Source organism: Mobula birostris, chromosome 30 (genome assembly GCF_030028105.1).
Source record: "Mobula birostris isolate sMobBir1 chromosome 30, sMobBir1.hap1, whole genome shotgun sequence".
NCBI lineage: Eukaryota > Metazoa > Chordata > Chondrichthyes > Myliobatiformes > Myliobatidae > Mobula > Mobula birostris.
In genome coordinates, this window is record NC_092399.1 from 19,471,481 (window position 1) to 19,495,334 (window position 23,854).

A 23,854-nucleotide genomic window follows, 5' to 3' on the forward strand; every position below is an offset into this window, starting at 1 on the left:
AGGCCTAGGGAGAAAAAAAAGGGGGAGGGGGGAAGCCCAGAGGATGGGCAAGGGGTATAGTGAGAGGGACAGAGGGAGAAAAAGGGGAGAGAGGGGAAAAGAATGTGTATATATAAATAAATAACAGATGGGGTACGAGGGGGAGGTGGCATATAAATAACAGATGAGGTACATCCGTTATTTATTTATATACACATATTCCTTTTCCTCTCTCTCCCTCTCCTTTTTCTCCCTCTGCCCCCTCACTATACCCCTTGCCCATCCTCTGGTTTCTCCCCTCCCCTTTTTTTTTCTACCTCTTCCTAGAGATGCTGCCTGGCCTGCTGCGTTCTTTCTTTTCTTTTCAAATCTTTTTATTGTTATATTATACAGGAAAAATAACATGAGTACATTGAAGTAACAACACTTACAATGTCTCAAAAAAGACATCTTAAAGATTGAAAAAAAATTGTGATAACAAAAAAACCTACTAAGCAGAAAAGTGAGGAAAAAAAAACCCCAGAGTCATGCGTCATACAACCCCAGAGTCATGCGTCATACAACCCCAGAGTCATGCGTCATACAAAAAGCTTCTAAAAATAAACATCAAACCATGAGCAAGAAAAGAAAATATACTAAAAAATTTACAATTAGATCGTGGAAAAATTATATCAATGAACTCAAATGATTATAACGAGCAAATAAGCCCCATCTTTTCTCAAAATCAAATAGAGGTTCAAAGGTTCGACTTCTAATCTTCTCCAAATTAAGACATAGCATCACTTGAGAGAACCATTGTGACAAAGTGGGGGCTGATGTATCCTTCTACTTCAATAAAACGGCCCTCTTAGCTATCAGTGTATCAAATGCAATAACATGTTGGTCAGACACAGAAATACCATGAATATTTTGAGGAATTATTCCAAAAAGCAGTTAATTTATTAGGTTGTAAATTAATTTTAAGTGCTTTAGAAATTGTTGAAAAAACCGACTTCCAGAACTGTTCCAATATAGAACAAGACCAAAATATATGCGTCAGTGTAGCTATCTCAGTTTTACATCTATCACAATAACTATCAACATTAGAAAAGATTTTAGAAAACCTCTCCTTTGTCAAATGATAACGATGTACGATCTTAAATTGAATCAATGAATGGCCAGCAAAATTGAAGAAGTTAACCAACTTCAAAATCCGCAACCAATCCTCCATCATAAAAGTCTAATTAAGTTCCTTTTCCCAATCCTGTTTAATCTTAGATAAAGGATGCTTATCCTATTGTAATAATAAATTATAAGTTCTTCCAATAGAACCCTTAATCAAAGGATTCATTCTCATAATAGTATCTAACAGGTCAGCCTCCAATATGCAAGGCAAATTACTTAAATATTTTTGTAAAAAATGTCCAACTTGAAGGTATTGCAGAAAGTGTGAGTATGAAAGAGAATATTTATCAATTAATTGTTCCAAAGACATCAATCTATCTTCTTTAAATAAATCCAAAAAAGAATTAATACTTTTATTTTTCCAAAGTAAAAAAATTGGATCACTCAAAGAAGTGATTTCGGTAAATTAAACTACAAAGTTTAAATTTTTTAAGATTAAAAAGATTGCGGAACTGGAGCCAAATTTGTAAAGAATACTTAATCACAGAATATAGGTTTAAATTAACAACTTTAACTAATTGCATAGGTAAAGGAGCTCCCAATATCGAGGATTAAATAAAACTGTTTTACAACTTTCAGTTCCAGGTCTACCCAAATTGGCCGATCACTCTTATCAACCCAGTATAACCAAAAAGACATATATCGCACATTAACAGCCCAATAATACATTCTTAGATTAGGCAAAGCAAGACCTCCATCCTTTTTCAATTTTTGTAAGTGACATTTATTAATTCTTGGTCTTTTATTATTCCATAAGGCCTGCTGTGTTCACCAGCAACTTTTATGTGTGTTGCTTTAAATTCCAGCATTTGCAGATTTCCTCGTGTTTGCATTTTTAATTTATTTGCATCTGTTCTAAATGGACATCCTTCAATCCTGAAGTTGTGCCCTCTTGTCCTAGACTCCCTTACCATGGCAAACAACTCTGCCATATTTAATCTGTTCAGGCCTGTTAACATTCAGAATGTTTCTTTGAGATCCCCCCCTCATTCTCCTGAACTCCAGGGAATATAGCTCAAGAACTGCCAGACATTCCTCACACGGTAACCCTTTCATTCCTGGAATTATTCTCGTGAATCTTCTCTGAACCCTCTCCAATGTCAGTATATCCTTTCTTAAAGGAGCTCAAAACTGCACATAATACTTCAAGTGTTCTCATGAGAGCCTTATAGAGCCTCAACATCACATCCCTGCTCTAATATTCTATACCTCTAGAAATGAATGCCAACATTGCATTCACCTTCTTCACCAGACTCTACCTGGAGGTTAACCTTTAAGGTATCCTGCACAAGGACTCCCAAGTCCCTTTGCAGCTCTTCATTTTGAATTCTCTCCCCATCTAAATAATAGTCTGCCCTTTTATTTCTTTCACCAAAGTCCATGACCATACACTTTCCAACACTAGGTTTCATTTGTGACTTCTTTGCCCATTCATCTAAACTATCCAAGTTTCTCTGCAGGCTCTGTTTCCTCAACACTACCCAGTCCTCCACCTACCTTTGTATCATCGGCAAATTTAGCCACAAATCCATTAATCCCATTGTCCAAATCATTGACATACATCATTAAAAAGCAGCAGTCCCAAAACCAACCCCTGTGGAACTCCACTGGTAACCAGCAGCCAGCCAGAATGGGATTCCTTAATTCCCACTGTTTTCTGCTGATCAGCCAATGTGCCATCCATGCTAGCACGGTCCCTGTAATTCCATAGGTTCTTAACTTGCTAAGCAGCCTTACCAGATATTGTTAAAGGCCTTCTGAAAATCCAAGTACACATCTACTGCATCTTTGTCTACCCTGCTTGTAATTTCCTCAAAAAATTGTAGGAGGTATGTCAGGCAGGATTTTCCTATCAGGAAACTATTCTGGCTTTGGCCTATCTTGTCACATGCCTCCAAGTACTCTGCAATCTCAACCCTAACAATCGATTCCAACAACATCCCAACCACTGACATCAGGCTAACAGGTTCCTTTCTGCTGCCTCCCACCCTTCTTAACTGGCATTTGCAATTTTCCAGTCATCCAGTACAATGCTAGAATCTATCGATTCTTAAAGATTGTTGTTAATGCCTCCGCAATCTCTCCAGCCACTTCCTTCAGAATCCGAGGGTGCATTCCATCAGGTCCAGGAGATTTATCCACTCTCAAACCATTAAGCTTCCTGAGCACTCAGTCGTAATTTTCACTGCACATACTTCATTTCCCTTAACACTCTTGAATGTCTGGTATACTATAGCTGTCTTCCACTGTGAAGACTGATGCAAAATACACATTCAGTTCCTCTGCCATCTCTATGTCTATCATTACAATATTTCCAGCATTATTTTCTATTGGTCATTTATCTAACCTCAACTCTCTTTTACCCTTTATATGCTTAAAAAACATTTAACATCTTTGGTATTAGTCACCAGCTTCCTTTCATAATTCTTTTCCTTTCTAATGACCTCCTTAGTTTCTCCTGCAAGTTTTCATAAGCTTCCCAATCCTGTATCTTCTCACTAGCTTTGGCTTCCTTGTATATCCTCTTTTGCTTTTATTTTGGCCCTGACTTCATTGACCAGCCACAGTAGTGTCCTTCCATTTGAAAATTTCTTATTTGGAATATATGTCTTACACTTCCCTCATTTTATGCAGAAACTCCAGCCATTGCTGCTCTGCTGTCCATCCTGCAAATGTTCCTTTTCAGTCAACTTTGGCCAGTTCACCTCTCGTGCCATTGTAATTTCCTTTACTCCACTGAAATACCAACACATTGGATTTTATTTTTTTCCCTCTCAAATTTCAATTTGAACTCAATCATATTGTAATAACTGTTCCTTAAGGTCTACCTCAATCTTAAGCTTTATCACCTCCGGATCATCGGAGAATACCCAATTCAGCACAGTTGATCCCCTAGTGGGCTCAACAAGCTGTTCTAACAAGCCATCCCTTAGACATTCTACAAATTCTCTCAAGGTCCAGTACTGACTTGGTTTTCCCAATCCACTTTCATGTTTAAAATCCCCAACGATTATCATGACATTGCCCTTCTGACATGCCTTTTCTATCTCCTACTGTGATTTGTAATCCACATCCTGGCTGCTGTTTGAAGGCCTGTGTACAATTGCCATTAGAGTCCTTTGACCCTTGCCATTTCTTAACTCAACCTATAGACACGTTACACCTTCCAATTTTATATCACCCCTTTCTAATGATTTAATATCACAAGATAGGAGCAGACTTAGGCCATTTGGCCCACGAGTCTGTTCCACCATCTCACCATGGCAAATCCAATTTCCCTCTCAGCCCCAATCTCCCCCCTCTCCCCATATCCTTTTGTGCCCTGGCCAATCAAACTGTCTTAAATATACATAAAGGCTTGACCTTCACAGCTGCCTACAGTAAAGAACTCCACAGACTCACCACTCTCTGGCTAAAGATAATCCTCTTCAACTGCTCATAATACTCCAAGTGAGTCCTCACCAGTGCTTTATATAAAAAAAAATCTCAACATTACATCCTTGCTTGTGTTCTAGTCCTCTTAAAATGAATGCCGACACATTTGCCTTACATACCAGACTCAACCTGCAAATAAACTTCTAGGGAATCCTGCACAAGGACTCCCTAGACCCTTTGTGCCTCATTTTTTTTGTATTTTCCCTCCATTTAGAAATTAGTCTGCCATGCACCACTTTGCAACACTATCTAATCTGCCAATTCTCCTAATCTGTACAAGTGCGTAGCCTCTCTACTTCCTCAAAACTACCTGCATCTCCATCTTATCTTCATATCATCTGTATCAATTCCATCAGCCAAATTATGGACATAACATTAAAAAACCTATTTTGAACATCACTAGTCACCGGCAGCCAACCAGAAAAAGCTCCCTTTATTTTCACTCTTTGCTGCCTGCTAATCAGCTACTACTTTATCCAAGCAAGAATCTTTCCTGTATTTCCAATAGTCATAGAATAATGTTCCCCCCACAAAATCATCCAGTCTTCCCTTACAAGCCCTAGATTAACCATGATATCCAAAATATGAGGGTAGGATCAGTGGTATTCGGGTCTGGTGACTAGGCTAAATACAAGTCATCCCAAGATTTATCGCTGGAAAGCAAACCACATGCAAAGTGGCAAAACTGGACAAAACTTGAATCACAGAAGGATGCTTAGCAGCTGTGGCAGGCTTTGATGTTGTCACCTCCTACAAGATAAAACCAAGCTACATTGGTGACAAAAAGGCTTCATTCCCAGATGAGCTCAATGCTTTTGAAACACAGAGGCACCTTCACAAACTCCCATAGCCCCCAAATTATTGTGATTTCAGTCTGAGGCTGACATGACAGCATCCTGCCTGAATGGAGTACCTGAGTAATAAAGACCAATGCTGATCAACTGGCTGTGTTGTTCACTGATACCTTTAATGTCTTGCTTTGACAGTCTGAGGTACACACATGCTTCAGGCAGGCTTCGATTATACTGGTGCCTAAGAATATGGTAACCTGCCTCAGCTACTTTCCCATAGAACTTCCACCCACTGAGATAAAGTTCTTAGAGGTTGATGATGAAACATTAACTCCTGCATGAGAAGTGACTTGGATTTGCTTCAATTTGTCTACCATCACAAGTCAACAGCAGATGCCATTTCATTGGCTCTTCATTGACTACAGCTCAGCACTTAATACTATCAACCCCTCAAAACTAATCAATAATCTTCAAGATCTAGGCCTCTAATATTAATCTCATTGTGTAACTAGATCCTTGATTTCTGCATTTGCTGACACTAGACAGTTCAGATTACTTATGGTGAGGGTAACACAGCACAGCTCCAATGCAGATTGTATTTGGTCAAATCAAAGGTGGTGATGAATCAGCCCATAGGAAGGTCATTGAAAATCTGGTCCAGTGGTGCCACAACCACCTTTGAGATGATTTTCAGCAGGAGGTAACTGGAGGTCCATAAACCAGTTCTCATTGGGGGAAATCAGAGTTGGGAGGAGGTCAGCAACTTTAAATTTCTCAGCATCACCATAATAGAGGATCAGTGCTGGGCCCAACATGCAAGTGATTTCTAAAACTTTTGACTTACACCTACAGATGCGTGGAGGGGAATACGACTGGAAACAGCAATGCTCTTGAACGGAAAGTTCTATAAAAAGTAGTGGATACAACCTTGTCCAACAAAGGTAAAGCCATCCCCACCATTGAACAGATGTACACAGAGCACGGTTCATGGAAAGCAGCATCCATCAAGTACCCTGACACACACACCACCCCAAGCCAGGCTATGCTCTCCTCTTGTTATCAGTCTGAACTTTGATAGAGAAGCCTCAAGACCCACACCACCACTCCGTGCTTCATGTCTACAGACTCCCATTTCACTCCAAATGCTGTTGCCAGCTTTTAGTTTTTTCTGCTTTTCACATTGGATGCTGCTCTTCAAAATTTGAGCTCCTTCCAGTTTCTTGTTTTGTGGCTGCCTGTAAGCAGACCAATCAAGGTTGTACAATTTATATACGTAAGTGTACTTAGAAAAAACCCAAAATCTATTATGGAAAATAACATCTGTGGTGTGATGTAAACTTGAGGACAGAAAGACTGGTTAACCAACCATATTTAATGGCGTTAGCCAAAGAGATGGCATTCTCAGATGTTGGGGGATCTGAATATTAACATGGAAAATACAGCAATGCAGGTACTACAGTAATCAAAGTTCATTGCAAGGGGATTGGATACAAATATTATTTGGAGAACCAACAGGAACAACTGACATACTCCACACATTTTGGCATCTTTAAAGATATTAATGTAGAAGTAGTAATTCAGAGGTTACCACATTGATAACTGGATTGACTCAGTATTCTTACAAGGTTGAACCCCTATGATAGTACTTGGAGTTAAGAGCACAAAGTGACATGATTAATGGTAGATGAAACCTTGAGCAAACTAAAAGGGGACAAGTGGCCTTCTCCCAATGATTATAGTTACTTGGGCAAACAAGATCAAGTACATGGACAACACCTACAAGGAGCCCTCCAAAAAAAAAAGCAAAATATGGCACTGTGCTTAAGATCTTATCAGTCTTAATCAGGACTACATCAACAAGTGCTCATCGCAAGTGATTCAAAACAGCTCCAATTTGTCAACCATATCCCTACAAAGACGACAATTCCAAAAACTGAGTTATTAATTTTATTTACAATGACAATACACTGGTGTCATGAATTGAGGCTGTGATTTCCAGGTGAACCGCCATCCAAGATCCTGTGGGGAATTAAAAAAAAAGTTAAGGCTTGTATTCATTTTTTAAACAGTCTATTACATGTGTTCTAAATTGTAATAAACATAATATTCTCAGTATGGAGATGGCCATGGTATTTTTTCAATCTTCTGCTGAATTTGAATAATCCAACTTGCATGAATAAAAATTTGTTTTGTCAAAAGCTATTAACTGGCTCAGAAGTCTAACTAATCAAGTATAAAAAAATGCATCAAAGCACTATGAATAATCCTTATGCATACAAAAGGTTAATCCAAGTTTAATTGCATGTACAAGGAAATCTGCAGAAGCTGGAATTTCAAGCAACACACAAAGTTGCTGGTGAATGCAGCAGGCTAAGCACATCTCTAGGAAGAGGTACAGTCGACGTTTCCGGCCGAAACTCTCATCTTTTATCTGTTGCTTTAATTGCATGTGACCATTTTCAGTGCAAAATCTGCTATGAATAACTTGCTATATTGCAACATCATTACAATTTCCATACCAGGGCATTTTGGGTCCTTCCATTCTCAGCACACCAAAGACCACCTCAAGGATTTATCCAACTTCTCCCAGTGTAAGCATGCCCAATAAAAGATGATTTACAGTTCAACCATCCACCCATCCAGCTCTACTACAGTTCTTTATTGAATAGTCTTAGAAGGGATTTAAAATCAGAGACAATGGTAGCATCAGTTAGTACAATGCTATTATAGCTTGGGGCATTTTGGAGTTCAGATTTCAATTCCAACACTGTCTTCAGGGAATTTGTATGTTCTACCATTGCCCACATGGATTCCTCCAGGTACTTTGATTTCCTGCCTTCTACCGACGTTCAGGTTAATCAGTCATTGTAAATAGCCCTGTTCCAAACTGTACAAATAAAAAAATCAGGAAATCCAAGTTTACAAATGTAAATTAACCAGTTAAAAGTTTCTAGGTTCAGTGGCTAGTGGGGTATTAAGATCTGATAGGACAGAATCAAAATTTACTGAATGTGAATTGAGGAAGGACATTCTAGCTATTGAGGGAGTGCAGCGTAGGTTCAGGAGGTTAATTTCCATGATGGTGGTATGTTGAAAGATTGGAGTGACTGGGGTTGTATACACTGGAATTTAAAAGGATGAGAGGGGATCTGATTGAAACATATTATTAAGGGATTGGACACGCTAGAGGCAGGAAACATGTTCCCGATGTTGGGGGAGTCCAGAACCAGAGGCCACAGTTTAAGAATAAGGGGTAGACAATTTAGAATGGAGTTGAGGAAAAACTTTTTCACACAGAGGGTTGTGGTTCTGTGGAATGCTCTGCCTCAGAAGGCAGTGGAGGCCAATTCTCTGGATTCTTTCAAGAGAGAGTTAGATAGAGCTCTTAAAGATAGCGGAGTCAAGGGATATGGAGAGAAGGCAGGAAAAGGGTACTGATAGTGGATGATCAGCCATGATCACAGTGAATGGTGGTGCTGGTTCGAAGGGCCGAATAGCCTACTCCTGCATCTATTGTGATCAAAACTTCATTCCAAATAGATGTTCCCAAAGATAGCAATGAATTTCCAATGTTCTGCACTTCAGGTACAAAAGAGTAACATGTCAAGCAGCAATGTATTAAAATGCGAACTGAGAATGCAATTAAGACTAATAATTGCAAGCTTTCATGCAGACCGGATACAATAGTAATAACTGGCTTTCAAATTTAAAATACTCACCCCTCTTCATGACGCAAGAATGACAGACCAGATTTGAAACATTCTGGTTATGTGGCTTTACACAGAAGCTGGAAATGAAAGCAGAAATCAGGATGTTTAATTTTCAATCACAACATTGCTTCCCAAACCAAGTAGGCTACTCTACCCAAAATGTAAGTTGCATTCCATTACTAGGTTGTCAGTGTAAGACAATCACACACCAGTCCTGTTGTGTATGAGATGCTCAAAACATTTGGAATTTTAAAGCAAAAACATAGGGCAGAGTTCACATGCAAAGCCACACAGCACAAAACATGAAATCTTAAGGAACATTTCAGTAAGGCATATTGCACAAGGCAAACTAATGAAAGGAAAATAAAGCCCATGGATCTGTTTAGTTCTGGTCATCATTGCTAAACAAGATGCACAATTTTAGTTAAGAGCTGGCTTAAGGTAGAGTTATGCATGGATGCAAAGTAGCATAAGCTACAGGGCCAATGACAGGGACACAGATTCAGGTACAAATAGAATGATGGACAGGGGACAAGTGGGGGCAAATGGGTCAAATGGCTGTTTTCTGCCATTGTGCAAACATATCTAAGACTTCAGGCTTAACATTCTTCACAGCCCTCTAAGCATGATCAAAAGTCTACGCCAGAATTCTGGAATATGGCACTTACCAGCATACTTTAATGCAAAAGCTGCTTGTCAACATGCATCAAGCTCTTTCCATGCCTAAAGAGAACACATCAAGTTAGTGTGAACACAACACCAACTGTTAACTAATTATCACAGATCACATTACATCAGAAAACTTTGTCATACAAAACCAGTCTAAATGTGATCCAGAACAGAAAAAAAATTGAATTCCCCAGTAGTCTCAGTGCCACTGTTTCCACAGTAGCACCCATAGACTAATAATTATGGGGAAGGAGTAAGTTAACTGGTGGCAGGATACAGAGAAAATGTATCTTTCACACAACTGATGTGTATCAGTGAATTACACCAGAAAAACAACTGTACTTTTGTACTGACTTGCCTGCAAAGCTCCACAGAAAGGTGCAAAGCAAAAGTTATGCATTAAGCCAAGCTTCACTTTGGCAAATAAGGCATTATGAAAACAAGGTTAAAACAATTCAAAAATTAATAATTCTAAAGCTTTGAAGAGGCCAATAAATTGACCAAGTTGGCACAGAAAGATGATGCCAAATCAGGCATAAGGGAAGTTACAGTCATCTTAGAAGTGATTCTAACCTGTTTTACAACACTAATAGACACCAAGTATCCCTATTATGTTCCGGCATCACTCTCCTGCACAGATGCTCAAAATATTGTAGCCAAATTGAACTGAAAAAACTCAGTCTTGTAGAGGATAATCAAGAAGGAATACAGTGCAGACACTTAACTATCTATTTTCAGATCCCACTCGTCCAATATAAAGAATTGAAACATGATTTCAGCACTAGGGACAAGCCAAAGACTGCCTTTTACACAGCAAGCATACTTCGTTGCTCAGTCCAAACAGAATTTTTTTGATTTAGCAAATATATCTCCCAAAAACAGAATACAAGCATGACCAACACTTCAGCTCTAATATTGCATTAAGTGTTAACCTTGCTGTTTGCTTTGTGAACTAAATTCAGCTTTCACCAGAGAATACTGCAATTTACACAGATGCCCTGTGTCAAAATTCCAGCATTGCAACAGGATAAACTAAAATGGCCAAAGACTTGAACAATCAGGTCAACGACCAAGACAACATTTACAACTTCTTGCAGCCTAATCTTAAACATTCTTTACAAACGTTTAGTTAATCTAAGTAATCCGAACTACTAAGACAAAAATCAACTTTTCATTATGTTTATCAAGTGTTTGCCGCCTGGATGGTTTCAAGAATGTGGAATTATATTTCAGAGACAAGCTTATCAGAAAGCTACCACTATGTCAAACTCAGTACTGATGTGATCATGATTATTGGAACATTCTCTTTTACTGGATTGACTAATAAGCCATTTGCTGATTAACAGCTTCAAAGAAAGCAAAGCCAAAGAAATGTGATTTGGCTGAGGGCTACTCAAGCTAATGACTTTTAATGACATCCAGAAGCCTGAACAGCCAAATAGCTATATACCCAGTCAAAGCATGGCATAAGGATTGATTTTCTACCAAAGTAGTAAATTAGTAATAAACTCTTATTTTCAGTATATATTGCCAGATGCAGTTGAAGTAGTGAATGACATTTACAGAAATGATATCTACCATATGCAAAAGGTATATATTAAAAATCTGAACTTTAGATCAATCATCCTATATTCAAGTATATTATACAATGCCTGGTCTTAGGATTCCTGGCCAGATAACCCAGTGGTTCAAGGTAGATTGCAGTTAGTCATCACGAAATTAGCTTGTCAAAAGCTAAAATGCATACAGTATCCAGCCTATACTAAAAATTACAGGAGAATAACCAAGTACAATGAATAGGTAACACGTTTCAGACTAAGGGGGTCTGACAGACTCAAGAGCAAGTAAATAAGTAGTATTATTTCAACTTCCACTATTCAAAAACTCAATGGCAGATCAAGCTGCCTCTGTAGTTGCAGGCAATTACACACCCAGCCCTCCCCTTCTCCAAACCCCAAACAAAATTACAATTGACATTTCAGTTATTGCACTGTGATCTTTTGCAAATTTATGTCGATCATGTTGCTTCATTGATGGCCCTGGTAAAGCTTAAAATGCAAATGCAGCTTTTAGAAAAAGGGAAAGTTGAACAGACAAGCTACAACCTTCCTATTTAAAGCCTAAGTCACATAACAGGTTTTTGAAGCCAGAAGTACAATTGAAGACAGCAAGCACATCTAACCATTTGTTTGCAATCCACAGATGCATTCCGATCTTAATGTTGTGGTACAGTATTTGAAAGCCGGACTAGTAGCTGTACATCACTTGGGCTGCTATGTATCATTGATACCAATCAGCATTGAATGCCAACAAACAACTAAAAGTGCTGCACTGTAATCACTCTGTCAGAAGGGTGATGCCCGAACCATTTCACTGATTTAAGAAATTACGAAAGACATTTTAACAAGTTATTTGTACATACCTGTATGCAGTCTGTACTGTGTACCGCAGAACAAGCAGGAATACTATTCTCCAGGTCTTACTGCCCAATCCCATTTGCAGTACTACAGATCCTCAATGTAATGTATTGCAGACAAGCTGACTGTATTTATTCGCTGTAGAGTGGCATTACTTGCAAGGGTGCAGCACAATGGCTGCCAGCAGCCACTTGCTGGCTTGTAACTCTCAGATGCGTTGCCATGTGACCTGAGAATCTGAAACTGTTATAACTTCCACTGAAGAATACTGGGGAAGACAAGTTATTCAATTTGTTCCCAGATGTAATGGGCATTGCAAAATTCAAGCACCTGAATACCAAAATGGCAACAACTACTTTCCTTTACAGTACGTATGCAGATTAACTGCTATCATAAACTAAGTATTATAAGAAGTATACTAAGTAAGCCTCAGGTCAAAGACTTTGCTTTAATTTCAAAAATGAAAGAATTCACTAATAACATACCCATTGCAACCAAATGCATGAGTTGTGCCATAATTAGAAAAGGGGCATTTCAAAAAATAGTTCCAAGCTCTGCTTGCGCCACCTAAAGAATTGAAAATTCTCCTAACAAGTGAACTCAAAAGGGTTCACAAAAGCCCCTAGTTAGGAGCATCACAAAACTGAACCGATCAAGTAACCTTATAGATTTGAAGGTAGAACCCTGGATTGTCATATCATCCCCAACCAAAATATGCTAAACCTACTTATGAGACCCATATTCAAATGCAGCAACTTTAAGGGAACAGAAATATTATTGCAAGCCTGTAAGTTACTAAACAGCAAGCCAGAGTAGTTGATCATTTAAATCCACATGGGCCAACTGTGACTAATTACAAGATTAAGAGGGCAAATACCCACATTTGCAATCAACCACATTGCTTACCCTGGGACATTTTTACTTCGAAACCCTGATAAGAACTTTAAGCCTAGTTGCAACTAAGCAGCTCATAGTGAGGCAACATTAAATCTGAGGATTTTGATTTAAAAATCTGGTCTTGAACTGCAGCACATGTTCAGGAATACGAACTCAACAATTGATTAAAGCAAGCTGCCCTCACTAGAAAACTACAGCCTAGCAGGGCCATGTAAAAGGAGTACAAGTAGATTTGATTATATATTCAAACATGCCCCACCTCCCATCCCCACAAATAAGTTTTTAACACTTACCATTATCACAATGCTAAACAGCAATTATTTGTTGGCACAGCATGTAACTGCTTGGTTTCCAGTTACCCATTGAAGCTCTTCAGCTTCTACAGGCAGAAGATATAGAAGTCACGTTCTGCTGGTCCAGGTATCCTGTTGCAAATTCTTTCTTATGAGCAGATCTGCACCTTCCAGATCGTGCTACTGGATTCCCATTATTGAAATTTTCCAATTAGTCATTCACGATGCAAAAGGACCAACTTCTCAAATCAATAATCTTAGGTGAAACTTTCACAAGTTAAAAGTTGGACCCCTATCAGGTCAGTAGATTATAAAAGGCTTTCTGGATCATTAATAGCAGATCTTTCAGAGAAAATCTTTCATCAGGTATAAATTTAAATAGAAACTAAAAATTAGTTAGTCTTCAGAGCACTTTTAAGACACTGTCCCAACTTCACAGCAAAGCTGTCTGTAGAACCTGAATAACCACATAGGCAACACGTAACTAAAAAAAAAAATCCAAGTCCAAATAGATTTCGCAAAATGGTTTGGTGTAGTTGGTGATGCATTAGGTCCAAAGATAAAAGAATGTGCATCAGTATCAGTAACTCCTGGGTATTGCAAAATATTGTGCACGAGTTTGCACTGTATTGACTACCCCAATACATATTGCTCAAGTTCCAGAATTCCAAACTTTAGAACTGGGATATGATGGTTCAAATTTCTGTTTCTTACAAAACCCAATAAATTGGTTTACAGGCCTAACACTGAAAAGAATCCACTGGATAGGACATAGTAATTAACCATCACTAGAGCATTGGGAATATTGGTAACATCTTTATGGCATCACATGGCAAGACAACCAATGTCATTTAGCAGCAAGCCATATAGGGTCTTTACCTGCAAATTGAGATTGTACTATGAGCTGTCATTTCTAATCCACTAATTAACTTAGAACAGGGTAGACAGCATTAAACTGCCTCAAATAGAAACAGAAAGAAACAGTAAGAAACAGTTCAAACACAAGCTGGGACATGCTATGACTACTTGAAATTGTGCAAAATTAACTAGAAAAAGCACAGCAGCTATAAATTTTTTAAATTAGAAAATTTGCCCAAAACACTAGCAAGTCCAAACGTTTGCCATAACTAGACAAGTGACTTCTGGGATGTAGAAGGCATATGCCAAATTGCAGAAAAGCAAACAGCTTGTGAAATCCTTTAAGGAAAGCAATCTCTCTACCCCAGGTACTTTCTACTTCCTCATCCTAATATAGTAGATATACTTCTTGCTAAACCATGAACCAAACTCAACACCAAAAGTTTCAGTGAGCCACTACAATGAGATTTAGTTTCCATGGGACAACGAAAAATTGTCAGTTAGGGTGCCTAATTGCTACATGAAACCATCTTAAATAAAAAGCACTGTGTGGGCAGAAGCAGACTTGCATCCAAGGTTACAGCTTCAATCTAGGTTTACATGGAAAAGGTCACTTGAAATGATACAAAGCTGGCAATCACAGAATGTCAGCTTTAATGTTCGGTTATTTTAAGTTGAAACACGAAAAACTGAAAGCTGTGCTTAGCATCTGTCAATACACTTATCTTAAATACCAGCTGCAGCATAATCATCCCAACCTCCCAATATCTGAGAACATGCAAAGCTCTGAAATCTAGTTGCCAAATCAGAAACTTGGACTTGTCAGTGGATCTCACTGCCACCCCAGACTGGGTGAGCTTGCAAGTTTCTGGGAAGAAATGTCATTAGTCCAACTTTACCCAACACTAGAATCAGAAGAGAAGAGTTTTAAAAGTTGAGGTAAAATCTAATTAGAAATGTTCTATTAGGAAAATCATCTTTGACAACAATTTGAATTAATAGCACTAACAAAAAAACAAAATCCATATACTGGCTGCCCATTGATTGTGCATGGAAACAAAACACTGCTGGGCTCTTAGACCCACTGCAAATTGCATCAATACAATGGTCAGATTTCAGGTTATAAAAAATCTTCACCATTAAAAACCAGACAACTGCTAGTGGTGTTTACAGTGCACTTGATTCCCAACTCCTTACTTGTGCAATTAACTTTGATAAGTGACACAGAGTTTGCAATAGTCAGCAATACTTTGTTCCACTTATGGAAGTTGACAATTTGCCTCAAATCAACACTTTGCTCTTGGTTAAAAACAACTCATTTCAAATTAGCACTATGAATGAGTTTTAATTTAAAAAGATGACCAAAATACAGAATTCCACCATTTCAAAACAAGCATTTAGCCTACACAATTTAGCATGCTTCTACAATGACTCAAAAATACATGGAGCATACTTTCTAGAGGTTTAATGGCACTTCAGTTTACAGTTGAAGAACTGGAATAGATGCCGGTTTGCACTATCACTTGCTTGACATAATTCAACATTCACAATGTGCCAGCGTGAATTGTTACAGTTTACAAAGTTTAGTCAATACACAAATCTGAATAGGCATAAAATGCAACTTTGCCACCAACTAAAAAACGCAATTATGAAGAGTTCTCATCTAAATGAGACTATCTGGAATGCACACTAAGGTGGAGCTATAAATTTTAGTATCTAGGCTTCTTGTTAGCTGTTTCGTATTCTTCTCTCCCTCTACTAAAATTGGGACCAGTAGGCCCCATAGGACGTGGGGGTTGAGCATTCATTGGACCTGGGGCACCCTGTCCAAAGCGGTCATTACGCTATTGGAAGTTCATCACACATGGTAGCAATCAAAGTCCATACAAGTTCCACATTACAAAGTGAGGAAAATGTGTAACATTTAGGTCAGGAAAGGCATCCGCAGTCAACGTTCGTCGATTACAACCAGGAATGGGGCGATCCACAGGTACCAGGCACATAAAAAGAAAAAAAAGAGGGCAAGTTGTTCATTAGTTTACCAACCAGCACATGGAGGAATCCATGGTGGGTATAATCCTCCCATGACTTGTGGCAGTTTAAGAACAATGGCTATTCTGCTTTTAGTGCAAACAAACCACATACCAACTTAGGAATGTAGTATAATAGGCTCAAAATTAATTTAGGCTTAGAGCTGCTTATCATAGCAATCTCCACACTGAATCTATCAGAGGTGCAGAGTTTTAGCACTTCAAGTTAAATAGCCACTGGCCTCAATCGAAGTCACAAGTAACCACCAATATATTCCCACCTATTTCCCCTTTAACGATCTGACTAACAAGCCAGTATTGTAGTACTGAAGAGTTGGTAAGTGCAAATAATTACGTTGCAGTTAAAAAAACTGTTTATATTGAGGCATGATAGGCCCAGTCTCTAATTTTAATGAAAACTTAATCTTTAATCACTTGTCTTTACAAACTGTTCAAAAGCAATTTTATATTTTTTTTAAAACGCGATTTAGCTTGCAAACTACAAATCACAGTACAACACAAGTACTACAACACTGGATCATTGTTACCATTCAGGATTACCTGAGTAATATGTTTTTGCAGCGTACTTCAATGCACTAAAGTCCATTATTTATCAGGACAATTGCCTCAATTTTTAATTTAATATGCCTCACTATATTTACCACTTGCACAGGACTCCTCAAACGCTGAGGATAGGGCAAGCAGGTTTGCCATGACCCATGACATGTTATGCTAGAGGAAACTCAGCCTCTTTCAATTTACTTCACGGGGCAACATGGCACGCTGTAGTCGAAGTGCTGGCATATACTGCCGAAACAATCATCCAGTACAAGACCCGAGGGCTTTGAAGCAATTCACCAGAACAGTGCTGAAACATTAGTTAATCCATGATTAGACGAGTTGGAATTTGAAGAACATGTCAGGACCAGGCTCAAATTTTAAATCATGAACTGAAGAAACATCTATTGACCTTCAACACACCGAATCTTGCCAGATGACTTCAGTTTTTCAAAGTATTAAACTCAGGTCCACTGCATCTATCCACTATACCAGACCTAGCAAAGGTCAGGATTTGTAATGCCAAGACGCAGGGATATATTATTTATTAACTGCAGCTGAACAGTTACAACAGCCATGGAATAGCTGGCTTTTTCCTATTCTATTTTCATGGTTTTACAGCTGTCCATTAAGATGTAGACATTTCTGCAATTTATGATGGAGTTATTGCAATCACAAGACACCCTCACTCATTCCAATATTGTAGTTTGTTGTAAACTGGAACCACATGTTGAAAGGGTATGTAAACAATGCAAATACTGGAACATTAGGATTGGAAATCAGAACTTGATATCAACTTCCTGTGGAACAAAAACCTGATTTGACTGGACAGAGTAAGACAATCAGCCTGCTCAATCAGAACAACTGCACCTTCTAACACCACTTGGAACCTCTGAAATCCCCCACTAACTAATCTGAAGTTACTACGGGAACATTTTTATTCCTGCCATAAATGCAAGTAGTTCAGTCATTGCTTTCCTGCTTGCAGCTTGAGGAAAAAAAAACATTTTTCTCTCACAAACCTCATTTCCCCTTTGGCACTGCCCCATCAACAAACCATCAACCCTACATTCAGATTCTAAACACTAGAAGCTTGGTAATTCAATTAAGTAGGTAATTTAAATATATTTCAACTAGGCAAAAATTACAACGCCTGCCCTACAATCACATTGATTTCATTTGAACTTACAAGCATAGCATGACTACGTTGTATAACATTTGGCACAGCCAAACCTGAGCAGTAACATGGCAACTAGATCCTATAACCAATAGTTAAGATGCAAAATTGATTAATATTAACCCCTAATGATATTGGTGTTACAAGTAAATGCATTTTTCAGAAATTGAATCCACCCCAATGACAGTCCAAACGAAATTATTCAGCTCTTATCAAGCTATTTCGAAGTTTGCCATTTTGTGCTTCGTTTCAATGATGAAAAGCTCAAAATCTTTACTCATACTGCAGAATATTCATTTCCATTTTCTCTATACTTTCCTCATACCAACTACCCTCATTCATTTCACTCTACAACCAGGCCATACATTCAAGCATTCACTCTTAACCGTAAGTATGCTTTACCCCTGCCATGTCGCTGGTGTTCGCACTGGTGCTCATCATCTGTCCAGTCATCGCACTAGGTCCTCCAGGGTTGCTTAATGTACTGTGGCCCTCATAGGCCATAGCTGCCATTGGCGGAAAGCTTTGATTTGCCGTAGTATATTGTTCTGAAATTCAAACAATTCAACGAGGAATATAAAAAACTTGATATAACTACATCAAGCATACTTACATTAAAGCTTATCAAAAAACTAAATTTGAATTGCTATGCAGGAAATCTGCACGTTGTCTACACAAGCCAGAAGTCGCTAATAATGCAAAATCAACTAAAAGAAATTGAAATTCCCAAGAAAAAATTTTTTTCAATAGGGTTCAGATTGACCTTAGGAGAACTTTAAAATGCACAATATCCATAAATTTTGAGGTCACTTATCAGCAACTGACTCCTATAGTCAGTTCAGGTTTATCACTTTATCTGCAAATGCCTGAATATACAGTATCCATGTGAAATTGAATCAAAAGATCCCTTTGAAAGTAATTCACTTATTCTCTCTCCTTGAAACATCCAAAGCACAAGCCAATGTGCTTGCAACACCCCTTCAAATGACAAAGCAGTGAAGTAGACAACTTTTATACTTGGTTTGTGCCCTCCTAGCTATATTTCATAGACCTACATCATTCTATTATGTCTGGGGATTACTTTTAATTTATCACAATTCACAAAATATTTGAGTTCAAATCCAGTTGTTGCACTTACCTGTGTAGTTAGTCTTTATTAATCTGATCTCTCATCCCCTCGAAAAACCCATGACTCCTCTCACAATGGACAATTTCAATTGTGGACCTCCTGCCAATGAGTAATGTCCATTATCTCAATCACCCCCTCAACCATCTTCCAAGTGACACTTATTTCCTTTCCATTGCAAGAGAATGAAAACCACTAAATTTACAAATATTCAAGTGTTTTTCCAGAAAGATCAATATGTACAGCAAAATCCATATTTTACCTGTCATTCCTCCAGCCATTCGCATTTCACGCTCTCTCTAGAAAGAAAATAAAAATCTTTTATGACTATAATAGATACAATAACCTATGGCCAAGATTACCAATCCAGGTGATGCCATTGCCTGAAATTACTCATGTACACATCAGTTTAAAACTGACAGATGCCCTCATCAACATGCAAAATAAGCAATTCTGTTAAATACCCATACATTTGTCAAATAAAGGCATCACAAGATTATCTGCTTTTGTCTTTAAAGATCTCTAGACAAACCACATAATACAAAATAGCCTGAGCCTCCAGCAGTATAGTCTATGGTTCTAAGCTATTAAATGTCATATTGTATGACATATTCAATTGTATTCTATTAAACAGATATTGTCACCATCACTGAAAGCATTAAGAATGTTGTCAGCAATATGAAGTGTTATAGTTGAGAGGAAAGGGGTGAAGACATGCTCAGGCACGTTATAAAGATGAAACCACCAAGCAAATCTCACACGCTTAATTGTTGCTTCAAGTCATATCTAGTGGGACTTCAGACAGGTACCAGGGAAGAAATGTATATTTGAAAAGGCAACTTTACTCTCAGCTAGTACAAAATGAAAAACTAAGGATCTAGAATTTGAAGCCTAGAGTTTTACAGCACTAAAAGCCCAACCCAACTCGACAAGTGCTGGTGCTATTACAATGATTGTTATTTATGAACTTCAACATCCAGTGACTATATATGAACAGTGTTTTAAAATAATTCCAAGACCGAAATAAGGAAACTCACAGGATCCATGTAGCCCATGCGGAAGTTCTCCTCCCTCTGGCGCCTCATCATCTCCTCTTTTTCTCTTTGCCGCATCAACATTTCCTCTTCCCTTCTACGACGTTCTTCCTCTTGCCTGAAGAATGGACAAATTGTGGGGTTAAATTTCAATAATTAGATAAGTTTGAGTAATAAAGCCTACAAAAAAACTCATGTAATAACAGTTTCATATTAGGAGTTAAAATTCTCACCTCAACTCAAGCTGTTTGCGCTTCTGAACTTCTTGGCTGTGGAGCTCCTCCATGCGCCGCAGCTCTTCTTGGCGCCGCATGAGATCTAGATCAAATTTTAGCAGAAGTATTATTAGGGATCAAATCCACGCTATTGATAGGGCAAAGATTATCACACCTCACTTTACAGTGTTTCAATCTTCGTTCACACACAAAAGACCATTTACAAATTCTATACACAACACTAAAAACAGTAACTGCATAGAAAATATCTCCTTCAATAGAATATCAATATGTACACTAAAGTCTTACTTTCTTTTTGTAAGAAATTGCCAAATATGAATGGTATTCTTCAATACCACAACAACCAGGTAGACAAGATGCTGGATCTGGAGCAAACTACATCCATGGAAGTAAAGGAATTGCCAATGTTTCAGGTTGACACCCTGAATCAAAACAGAATTCAAACATACCCTGCCTCAACAACATTGCCTGATGTTCATGGTATGCATCTTCCATCTCATTTTCCAGCTTATCCCTTGCCTCTCTCATGTTCTTTTCAACTTGCTCTCTTTGCTGTTTTTCCATTTCATCAAGTGACTTCCACCTCTGGGAATATTCAAACTCAAATGTTCCATGCTGAGCAAAACGAGGAGGATGCTCTCGTTCTCTGCAGAAAAAGTCATAGTATTCCACATCAATTATTCCACTACTTCAAACAAACATAATATGCAAACTGCATAAAAAAGAATGACAGTTAAGAAATCTGACAAAATTCTATATTTTACTACTAGGATTATACTTGAATTTTAAAAACCCACTTTTGATACATTGGATTCCTTTGGGCAAGTTTCTCTGGAAGGCCATCCTCATCATCATATTGTTCCATTGGTTCCACGATTACTGGACGAGGAGATCTAAAAGAGAGTGAATAAAATTTGAGTTTCTTTTTTAAAGCTTCCAAGCTGCACCGAAGATGGTCTTTACCATTATTAAATGTTTGCTGAAACATCTAGACTTCAATCATATACTGTTAAAAGATGGACTCATTGTAATGACAAAAATATCATTGAACAATACACTTGAAATTAAGCTTTAAATACAAACCAAGTAGCTTACATAAAAAGCAGTTCTACTTACGCTGTTAATAGGAATACACCCTCACTACATCGGTCAAGTGCCTTCCGTGCAGATGGTTTTGTAGCAAATTCAACTATGCCTTTGCCTGTTGATCTCCCACGATCATCGACAATCACAATGGCTCTCTCCACTTGACCAAACTGAGAGAAAGCTTCCTCTAGCAATTCATTTGAAACATAAGGGGAAAGATTGCGGACAGTCAGTGCAGCAGAATGAGTGGCAAAACGAATGCGAAGTGGCCGGCCTCTCATTGGTGTATCGTCAAGTTCAGCTTTGGCTATTTCAGCCAAAGTTCTGCTTTCCTTTAGAAAAAAACAAAAACTTCATTAAAGGAACATTAGGCATACATTAACACTAGAGATGGTGCACATACTGGAAGTTTTGAATAAAGGAAAAACTCAGGAAGTCTAGCAGAACCCAAACATCCACAGTCTATTCCCCTCAGTAATGCTTTCTGACTTGCTGAGGTTACCTAGTATTGCGTGCGCATTGATATATACACAAAATGGCATTTAATAGTGACAAAAATCACAATTAGAAGAAAATTGAAAATTAAGTCAACACCTCAAGCCCAAGCAAACTTTTTGAACTTCGTCATACATTGCATAACAAACACTTAGGGATATTTGCTGCATGTACGGATAAATGCGACATCCACGGACCAATGAGACCAGCCCGTACTGTGCATTTTGGGAGGTGTAGTACAGGGTTTCACTTCCTCAAGGTGAGCTAGAGTTCACACGTTGCTCGCTCAACCAACCGTGCGATGTTTCAAAGGCAAAGGCTGTGCGGCGTCATGCGAGTAATGCTGCTACAAAGGTGCTCGGTGCAAGCACGGCAACTAGAATTGCAGTGCCTCCCAGCTCCAGACACCCGGATTCAAACCCTGATACCCACATCCCTTGCATATCCCAAACCAGACTCAAAGGACCGCTTCTATCCCGCTATTTCACTAAACGAATTCCTGATCTCTCAACCTACCTCTGGTGGCCCTAGCTCGATGCAAGCAGAAGTTTTTACGATGGCTACAATAGCCAGTTACAATAGTTGCAGATCAAATGGCCATTAGGGCAACTTTTAGTAGATGTGGGGGAAGGAGAGTGAATGGTAAGATCGGGAGTACGGCCCCATGTTATGGGAGAGTCTTGCGCGCGTTCACGTAACACGCCCACGAGATTCCCGGAGCGCGCCTGCCCCACCAACCCCGACCGCCAGGGGGCCCGGGCCACACTCACCAGCCGGATGAAGCCGAACCCCTTGCCTTTGTTGATGAAAACCTCGCCGGGTTCGCCATATTTCTCGAATAGTTTCTTGAAGTCATCCTCGGTGATGTCGCTCGGCAAGTTGCCGACGAAAAGGCGGCACCGCTGGGTGTAGGTCTTCTCGCCGGGCTTCCGGAGCAGTGATAACTGGGCCCGCAGTACGTCCTGCGCCTGGCGACTCTCCATCTCGCTCTTCGACTCACGCTGCTGCCGGCTCTGGCCCTCGCCGCCCGGGTAAGCCGACTTGCTCTCGCCACCTCCGCTCCGGGCCGCGCCAGGGGACTGAGCGGTCGCAGCGTCGCCATTCTTCTTGTCGGGCTCTTGAGACTTCTGCGAGCCCTGAGCGGACGACTTCTGAGGCGGAGTCTGCGCCGGAGCTGTCACCTGGCTCTGCGACGAGGGTGCTGGCTGTTGCTTGGGGGCCTCCACCGGGTTTCCCGCTCCGTTCGGGCGGTTGGGCGCATTGTTGCGGTTGCCGCCGCGGAATGGAGGGCTCATACCACCTCGCCTCTGGAATCCGGTGCGGTTCTTGAAACGATCCCGAGACATTCTGCGGTTTTATTACTTTTGTTAGGAGGAATAACAATATTTTGTTTCAGAACCACTGCTAAGGTCAACGTGGAGAAGTACACAAAATGGCGCCCGGTAAGCGCTTAGGCGGGCGCTCGCTCTTTATATAGTCATCTGGAATCCCGCCTTTATCGGCGTCTTATTGGTTCTCTGCTGGCATTACACGCCTAGCTCTTGAAGACTGATTGGTTATAACTGGTGTCGATCATTGACACTGCGCCTATAGTGAAGGTCAAACAACCAATCAGCTTCAAAGGCTTTGCAGACAAAGGATTCCTTCTTTATGGGGGGAGGGAGGATGAAAGAGGTGAATGTCTTGTCATTTTGGAAATGGAGGCTCTTTTCCCTTGGCTTTAACCATTCGATCCACCAAACCTACTGCAGCCACTTCCCTCACTGACCAATAGGGGATCACATCATAATATGGGAAGCTACCTTTTCTCTCTGCTTTTTTAAGTCGTAAGTCGTTCACCACTTACCCATCATTTTTGCCAATAATTTCTATCATTTTCTACCAATGCATTGTAATGAA

General features: G+C 39.3%; 1 protein-coding gene across 3 annotated transcripts; it reads right to left on the reverse strand.

The window, feature by feature from the left end:
• Positions 1–7,300: 7,300 nt before the first annotated feature.
• sfpq (splicing factor proline/glutamine-rich) lies at positions 7,301–23,410 on the reverse strand. 3 transcript variants are annotated; one of them, XM_072247311.1, is made up of 12 exons: positions 22,726–23,410; positions 21,491–21,792; positions 21,172–21,267; positions 20,824–21,020; positions 20,372–20,456; positions 20,142–20,256; positions 19,367–19,403; positions 18,381–18,526; positions 12,171–16,057; positions 9,748–9,802; positions 9,089–9,156; positions 7,301–7,388 (listed from the first exon to the last, which is right to left on the reverse strand). In XM_072247311.1, exons 1-9 carry the CDS (start codon positions 23,299–23,301, stop codon positions 15,923–15,925), a joined length of 1,689 nt encoding a protein of 562 aa, XP_072103412.1. In that variant the 5' UTR covers positions 23,302–23,410; the 3' UTR covers positions 7,301–7,388; positions 9,089–9,156; positions 9,748–9,802; positions 12,171–15,922. The 3 variants fall into 3 exon arrangements, with proteins under 3 accessions (XP_072103412.1, XP_072103413.1, XP_072103411.1); XM_072247312.1 differs by lacking the exon at positions 12,171–16,057; XM_072247310.1 differs by having other exon boundaries at positions 9,748–16,057.
• Between the last annotated feature and the right edge of the window lie 444 nt (positions 23,411–23,854).

Excerpts from the sequence above, each read along its gene's own strand:
- sfpq (XM_072247311.1), bottom strand. The coding sequence starts at position 23,301 with ATGTCTCGGGATCGTTTCAAGAACCGCACCGGATTCCAGAGGCGAGGT. Across the intron at positions 21,268-21,490 it reads GGTGTATTCCTATTAACAGC|ATCTCCTCGTCCAGTAATCG; the intron begins GTAAGTAGAACT and ends ACTCTCTTTTAG. Across the intron at positions 16,058-18,380 it reads ACACCAGCGACATGGCAGGG|CGTAATGACCGCTTTGGACA; the intron begins GTAAAGCATACT and ends AACTTCCAATAG.